Below are 8,574 nucleotides of genomic sequence, written 5' to 3' on the forward strand. Positions count from 1 at the left end.
TTTACTGGACCACTGAGAAAAGCTCTTCCTAACATATGCCAACGACTAAGTCCCCATGGCTCTTGAAGTCTACACCACAGCCACTAACTTAAGACAAAAAAGGTGATCGATCCACAGCTCCAGAGCAACCACAGTTCAGTGCAGTGGGATGACAGGAGACACAAGTCTTCTGTTCGCCACGGTTCTTTTCTCCACAACAGCCGCTTTGAGAGAGTCCTCTCTTGTTCCAAGCCTCAGCTCATCAGATGAAACCGGCTCCCCTCGATCACAGTCAGTGCCTCCTGGGTATTCATCTGGGAAAATGGTTAACAAACCTGAACTCCTCCCACACCCTTTCCGTGGAAGGGCCCGTTTCGATCGAAGGAGCTGTGCAGAAGCCCCGTGCCGTACGGGGGTCAGCGCCAGGAGCAGAGAGGGGAGGAGGCGCCAGTGGAGCCCAGCGGTGGCGGGGAGGGCCCGCAGCGCCGGCCGGCACCGCCCCCTCCACCGGGGCCGCCTACACGGCCGGCACCAGGCTTTTCTTATCCAGCGGTTGCTCGTCCTCCTCCAGCAGCAGCTCGTCCAGCTCGCTGTCCTCGGCTTCCGAGGCCTCGGGCCCGCCGGCGGCCCGGCAGCGCCGCAGGTGCCGCAAGGCCCGGCGGTGCTTCTCCTGCAGCCGCCCCAGCTGGGCGCGCAGGGCCTCCGCCTCCTCACCCGGGTCGGCGGGGGGCTTGTCGGGGCCGGGCCCCAGCAGGGCCTGTCGGAAGAGGCAGCGGTTCTCCCGGCGCAGGCGGCGGTTCTCCAGCCGCAGCCGCGCGTTCTCCTGGCGCAGCCGCGCGTTGTGCCACTCGCGCTCCTCCCGCTGCCGCAGCGCCTCGCTGTGGCTGGCCGCCAAGTCCGCGTACCGCTCCGCCAGCTGTTGCGGCGAACCCCGCGACTCGCCCCGCCAGCCCTGCCGTCCGCCGCCCGCCCCGGCCGGCTCCGCGGCCCCGCCGCGCCCGGCGGCGGCACCGAGCACCGCCCGCCCCCCCCGCGCCGCGCCGCTGCCCCAGCACCCGCCCACCGCGCGCATGCGCCTCATCCGTGCCGCGCCCGCCGCCGCGCGCCCGCAGCCGCCGCGAGCCGATCGAGGGCTCCCGGTCTATGCAAATTGGGGCGGGGCCGGAGCCCGCGGGGGCGGGGCCGGGCGGGGCGGGGCGGCCCCTCCGCTTGCCGCTGCTGTGGGCGCGGGCGGCCGGCAGGGGGCGGGAAGGGGTCCGGGGGGCCCGGTCCGGCGGGGCCCTCAGAGCCCGCCCGCGGCTCGGGGCCGGGCGGAGCCACGGACGGCCCGGCCCGGAGCGAACGCTGCCAGCGCGGTGGTGGGCTTCTTGCTCGGGGCTGGGATAGGGCTGCCCTCGTGCAGCTTGAGGCCGTTTGTCCTTGCCCTGTGTCTCTATGTGCCCTCGTGAGAAGCCTCTCCAGCCCTTTGGAGGGTGGTGTAAGGTCTGCCTGGGGCTGTCTCTTTGCCAGGTTGGACGGCCCCAACTCTCTCAGTCTGGGAGCGGTGCTCCAGCTTTGGCATTAACCTAGTAACCCTGCTCTGGACTTTTTAGAGCAGGTCAAGGTCATTCTTGTGTTGCGGACCGCAGAGGTGGGCGCAGTTGGGTGGAAAGGCTTCGGCTGCTGTGGAATATGACAGCCCAGGCCGTTCCCTGCCGCACAGGGGGAGGGTTGAGTGCCAGATGCGGCTGCGCAGTCCTCCAGTGTTCATGTGGGCCTTCTTACCATTATTTAAAGTAGTGGCTCTGGAACAAAGGAAAGGCAATGTTGGTTCAACTGCACTTGTTTAATGAAGACCTGGTCATACAAAAGTTGCTCACTATACCTAGTGTTGCCGGGTTGTTGGTATTTAAGGAGTAGATTGCATAATATGTGACTAGTTCTGACAGCTCATAGATGACTTGGTTTAAAGTAACAGGGTTGTTTAGTATAAACTTACATACAGGCAATATTCAATAGAAGAGAAATAGGATGTGAGAACTTTGTATTGATGGCATTTTGCAATGTATGATAGAGTCAATTATGACTGTATCTCTGAAAGTCTCTTCAATTCTCCTTGTCCCCCACTGCATAACCACACATGTTGGAGAAGATGCAGATAAGCAGTGATTTTGGGATTACCAGTATGGTACACTACATATCCCTCTGGGCTTCTGTGTATATTTTACTCTTCAGTTTTTAAACTATTTGTGATGAGAACCATGCTTTACTTTATGATACAATGTTCAGTTAATTACTAGTTGAGTCTTGAGTATGGACCCTGAATTTGAAGTTGGACAATGAGTGACAATAATTGTAATAATTATTTTCAGAGCCTTTTCAGCTCTAAATGATATCTGTTTATTTAAAACATTTAGAAAAGAAACAGCAAAGCACTGCAGAACAGAAATAATCTTAGTTTTACTGTACTTTCTCTGAGACTGCTAATCAACAGAAATGAACAAGTATTTTCTGTACTAAGCCATTTTCTAAAGAGACATTGACTAGGGTGTTACAGAAGTTCTGCATGATATGTGACTGAACCAGTTTTGCATTGAAAGAAACATGTTAATGCCTGTTTATGAATCACTTCTTAATGTTGCTGCTTTGTAAATCTATGGATATACTCACTGAAAAAGCTTCAGTTTGAGCTATAGGCTGAATCCAAAACAGCTCTGAAACTCTTCCATGTGTGTGGAAGTGGACCAGGGCTTTGCACTTCAGAGAAATAGTGGAGAGGGCAGCACAGAGCTTGAGCTTTTGATGAGCAGTAAATTAAATTACAGTCATCATTAACGGTACCTTCGCTTTGATCTGACTTCCTCAAGTCTTGCAGAGAATGTTGTGTCCTGGGTCTCAGTTTTGTTTATTCATGCATTTTAGTTTATTCACTTTGGAAAGTACATGCATATATACCTGCTTAAGGAATATAGTCTGTATAGTCTGATAGTCTGTATTCTTAAAAAAAATCAGATGGCATATCAGAATAGTATTTACTGAGTTTTAGATTCCTTGGACAATGTTTAAACACCAATTTGATGGATGTTAAAGACAATGACAGAAAGTAGGGATCAGGGAAAGATGATAAAACAACACAGAAGAACTTTCATTGTGAGATAGGCTCACACTAGAAAGTGTTAAGGAGAAAAGTGAAAATTGAGAAGTAACTAGAGAAATTGTGGCTAGTTGTACAGTTTTCAGTATTTTTTTTTCCTCACAGAATGCCTGTGAAGGACAAAATATTTTAAACAGCAATACTGTAATAATATTATTCTGTTTCTTTCGATTAAAGCCCTCTATTTACTTAATGGTGTCAGATCTCTGTAGATAAGAGAAAGTCACAGTGCTTGTGGACTATCAGCTGGCATTAATATTGAGCCCTGTCCACTCTGCACAGGAAAATGACTCTAGAATTACACCTCACAAGAAAAATAGCATTTATTTGTGCCTATCATTCCATTACAACTGAATCCATACGTTTGATGTGGAGGGAATTCAAACACTGCTGCTGCTTGTGTAAATATTGAGAGGTATATTCTCTTTTGGCCTCAATGGAAGATATACCAAAAGGCCCAATTAGAGTTTAGTTACTTTTTTTTTTTTAAAGGTCATCTATTCCAAATCCCTGCAATATGGAGGGAAAACTTCTTCAGTATTAGGCTGCTCAAAGCCCTGCCCAACCTGACCTTGCATGATTCCAGGTGTGAGGCACCCACCAGCTCTCCAAGTAGCCTGTTTCAGTGTATCACCACTATTACTGTAAAAAATTTATTTTTTGTATCTGGTTTGAATCTACCCTCTTTCAATTTAAAACAGTTACACTTCGTCCTACCACTATAGACCCTATTAAAAAGATTATCCCCATCTTTCTTTAAGCCTTCATTAAGTATTGGAACTCCAAAATAAAGACTCCCTGGAGCCTTTTCCAGGCTGAGTAACTTCACCTCTCTCAGCCTTTCCTCACAGGAGATTGAGGCCTCTGATCATTGTTGTGGCCCTCCTATGGGTCCACACCAAAAGGACTGTATTTGTCTTGTGCTTAAGACCCCAGAGCTGGATGCAGTACTTGAGGCTGGGGTCTCACCAGAGTAGAGTAGAGGGACAGAATCACCTCCCTTGGCCTACAGGCCACATTTCTTTTGAAACAGCTCAGGATGTGTTTGGCTCTCTGGGCTCCAAGAAGACATTGCTGGCTGATATCCAGTTTTCCATTCACCAGCACCCCCAAGTCCTTCTTGACAGGACTGCTCTTAATTCCTTCATCCCCTGGACTGCATTGTTACTGAGGGTTGCTCTGACCCAGGGGCAGGACCTTGCACTTGTCCTTGTTGAAAAGCCTCATTTAACATGAGGAGTGAATGTTTGAGCTCACTCCTTCAGTTTATGAACTGCAGCTCCCCCAGATGGCATCTCGAGCCCATTCCTTGGGTGTGTCAAACACACCCCTTGGCTCTTGGTGTCATCTCAAAGTTTGAGGATGCACTCAATCCCACTGTCTATGTCAGTGATTAAGACATCAAATAATACTGATACCAGTACAGACCCCTGAGGGACACAACTCATCAGGGGTCTCCATCCAGATACTGAGCTGTTGAATACTCTGAACTCTGAATGCAGCCATCCATGCAATTCCTTACTCACCAGACAGTCCACTCATAAAATCTTCTCCGCAATTTAGACAGATGTTGTGGAGGAACATGTCAAAGGCTCTACAGAAGTCCAGATAGATGACATCTATAACCATTTTCTTGTCCACTGATGGAATCACTTCATCACAGAAAGGCTACTTAGATGGTCAAGCAGGACTTGCCCTTGGTGCAGCCATGCTGGCTGTCTCGAATAATCTCCCTGTTATAATTCAATAGCTCAATAGTCCTGAGGTTCATCCTTTCTATGAATGGCAGGTCCCAGGATTGCCATCCCTGCCTTTGAGAAATAGAACAAAAGGTAAGGGAATGTCCCATCAAATCTCTCTTCCACTTCATACATTGCCCTGAAGTGTGTGTAAATATTCTTTATATGGGTTTTCCTGAAATTAAGTAGATAATTTTGCTCTGATGCAGTCAGTGCAATACAGCTTTCAGGCTTTAATTTGATCAAAGCTGAATCTCTGAAAAACCCCTCAGGATTATGACATAAGTGTTTTGTGTAGTCCTGAGGATAAAGGAATTGCTGTGTACATGTGAAGCAGTGTCATTCAAGGGAGAGCAACAAACAAATCTAAAAATGCAGTATAGGAAACATTAGCTTTTAAAATGAGGTTGTAAGTGCCTTCAGAATAGCACAGTTCAGTGATATCTCCTTTCCAGTTGCAAGGCCCAATTGAGCTCATTTAATGTGTTTATTTAGTTGTCAATATTTTTCAGAAACTAGGTGTACGTTAGCAAATAAAAAGTTTCTAGCTGGCAGGCTCTGAACTTTCCATGCAGAGGAAAGTATTAACCAGTAAAAAATTTTTCTTGTATCCTTCAACCTGAAGGATAGTCTAGAAGAACATTACCATGGAAGAATATCAAATGTCATTGGGTTGCGTCTTGTGCCAAGATTTCTCTGATATCATGTAAAAGGTTATCATGACTTGCATCACTGATTGCATTTCAGTGGACAGAACAGAGCAAATTATTCATGCTGGGACCTGTTGGAAATGAATGGGATGAAACAGCTACAGAGAAACAAAAAAAGAGAAAATCAGGGAAACGAGCAGTGCAGATAAGAGAATAATGCAACAGGGGAAGAAATGGAAATTGTGATTACATATAAGGGAAATGTTTTCTGTCTGACAAAGAGTGAAAGAGACAATGTGATAGTTACTACTAAATGATAATCACTAAACATGCTTACAATAGAAAGTGTTTCATTTATTCTGCCTTGCTTTTTCTGCTGACATAACAGGGAGTTTCAAGTAGGATGAGAAACTTATGCATCTGTGCTGATTCTCTAGCCTATGGATCACCAATAAAAAATAAATTCTATCAGAAATTGGATTTGGCCATCAGCAGAGAAAAAGTGCAATGTGGAGTGTATCAGTAGTTTGCTAACAGTCCTGGAAATAAAGTAGGAAAATGAAGGTCCATCTGTGGATCCTTTTTTAGGTTGAGGGAAGAAATATCCTTGGAGAAAGGATCTGTGGTCTCATGTATAAAAATGAAAGAAGCATTTGCTTTCCCTGTTTAGGAGATTTGGAAAACTGTCTTCTTTCTGGCTTATTTTACCTCTCAAGCTGAGTTTTCAATGGAACAGAAGTAAACTTCAATTTAAAGAAAAAAATTCTCTTTAGAGACAGTAAGACAGCTTAGACAGTGCTGTTGTATTAAGGGAGAATCTATAACAACATAATAGATACAGTTCTCATAGCCTTGCTGCTGCTTTTTATTCATAAATGGCTTATGCAATTGAGAAGAAATTTAGTTAGCATTGCTGAAATGATTCTGTTGATAGGTCTTACAATGTCACCTGTGACATTTTTATAAATTTTCTTGAGTAGAAGGCACAGCATATTTATTCTCAGCAGTCTTCTCATTGAATTCAAGAGTGATGAGAGGGGCTTTATTCTTATCTCTTCACCAATGCTGTTGGAATGCTACAAAAGGCAAAGGCATTGGGATTGTACTTGCAGTTCTGTCAGCCTGGAGTAAGTGAAATCAGAAGTACTCTCTGTAACTAGGGATTGTGTTGAGAAGAGTATTGGGAAGAGGAAGAGGGTCTGGAAGCTAACTTACATTTTTTGCCAACTTGCTTTATGCATTGTATTTAAGGTGTCGTTCTTCCTTCACTACTGTTAGTGTTGAGCAGGATGTATTAGAAGTTACCTTTCCTTCTTGAGCAAAGTGATGTTTTGGGAATTTTGCAAGTTTTCTGAGAATGGAATATATGGCTTAAGAAGGTATTTATTGCTTACCTATATTACTGGATTGCTGATCTTTGCTTAGTAAATACCTGTGGTCTGATGTGCTTCTTTCTTACACTTTTCTTTAATCTTCATTAGTTTCATATATTGAAAAGTTTTGTAAAATACATTCTGAGTTTCTCTTGCTTTTACTGTTAACATTCTTTTCAAAAACATCCTTGCAAGTAGTTTATTATCTCCAAGTAGTTTTGGTATCAACAGTTCTTATTGATGCTTGTCAACACAAATAGGATTTTCTTGAAATAATTGCTAAAGAAGAAAGAATAGGTGATATTGATGATAATAGAACAGATAATCTTGAGTGCCATCACATGGCAACTAGAGGATGGCCAGGGTGTCAGACCCAGCCAGCATGGGTTCAGGAGGGGTGGGTCGTGCTTGACCAACCTGATCTCCTTTTGTGACAAGGGTGACCTGCCTGGTCATAAAAGGCTGTGGATGTTGTGTACCTGGAATTCAGCAAGGCCTTTGACACTGTGTCCTACAGCACACTCCTGGAAAAGCTGGCGGCCTGTGGCTTGGACAGGAGCACTGTTTGCTGGGTTAAGAACTGGATGGATGGCCGGGCCCAGAGAGTGGTGGTGAACAGTGCTGCATCCAGCTGGGGATCAGTCACCAGTGGTGTCCCCCAGGGGTCTGTGCTGGGGCCAGTCCTGTTTAACATCTTCACTGATGATCTGGATGAAGGGATCAAGTCCTCCATCATTATATTTTTGCTGATGACACTAAGCTTGGAAGCATGTGTTGATCTGTTGAAAGGTAGGAGGACTCTGCAAAGGAACCTGGAGCAGTTGGATGGATGGGCAGAGTCCATTAAGATTAAGTTTACTAATTCCAAATGCTGAGTCCTGCATTTTGGTCACAACAACCCCCTGCAGCATTACAGGCTGGGGACAGTGCAGCTGGACAGTGCCCAGGCAGAAAGGGACCTGGGGGTGCTGGTCGGCAGCTGACTGAACATGAGCCAGCACTGTGCTCTGGTGGCCAAGAAAGCCAATGGCCCCTGGCCTGGATCAGGAATGGTGTGGCCAGCAGGAGCAGGGAGGTCATTCTTCCCTGTACTCAGCACTGGTGAGGTCACACCCTGAGTGCTGTGTCCAGTTCTGGGTCCCTCAGTTTAGGAAGGACATTGAGACACTTGAGAGTGTCCAGAGGAGGCAGCAAGGCTGGTGAGAGATTTGGAACACAAGCCCTGTGAGGGATGGCTGAGGGAGCTGGAGTTGTTCAGCCTGGAGGAAAGGAGACTCAGGGGTGGCCCTATCACTCTTTACAACTTCCTGAAGGGTGTTTGTAGTCAGGTTGGGGTTGCTCTCTTTTTCTGGGCAGCAACTGACAGAACCAGAGAACACAGTCTTGAGCTGCACCGAGGGAAGTTTAGGTTAGATATTGGAAAAAAATTCTACACTGAAAGAGTGATTGGTCAATGGAATTGTCTGCCCAGCGAGGTGGTGGAGTCACTTTTCCTGGATGTGTTTAAAAAAGACTGGACATGGCATTCATTGCCATAGTTAGTTGACAAGGAGGTCTTAGGTCATAGATTGGATTTGATGATCTCAAAAGGTCATTTTCAATCTAGTTCATTCTGTGATTCTGTAGTACATCAATATTTTAGAATAATAGAATAATTTTGTTTGGAAGGAGTCTTAAAGATCATATAGTTCCAACATTCC

At 46.2% G+C, this 8,574-nt stretch overlaps 1 protein-coding gene across 1 annotated transcript; it reads right to left on the reverse strand.

Moving 5' to 3' along the window:
* Nucleotides 1-496: 496 nt before the first annotated feature.
* Nucleotides 497-1,060, reverse strand: TUSC1 (tumor suppressor candidate 1). Its single transcript, XM_062513667.1, has one exon. It carries the CDS (start codon nucleotides 1,058-1,060, stop codon nucleotides 497-499), a length of 564 nt encoding a protein of 187 aa, XP_062369651.1.
* Nucleotides 1,061-8,574: the final 7,514 nt, after the last annotated feature.

This window comes from Cinclus cinclus, chromosome Z (assembly GCF_963662255.1).
Source record: "Cinclus cinclus chromosome Z, bCinCin1.1, whole genome shotgun sequence".
In the NCBI taxonomy this organism is placed as follows: domain Eukaryota; kingdom Metazoa; phylum Chordata; class Aves; order Passeriformes; family Cinclidae; genus Cinclus; species Cinclus cinclus.

Excerpts from the sequence above, each read along its gene's own strand:
- TUSC1 (XM_062513667.1), bottom strand. The coding sequence starts at position 1,060 with ATGAGGCGCATGCGCGCGGTGGGCGGGTGCTGGGGCAGCGGCGCGGCG.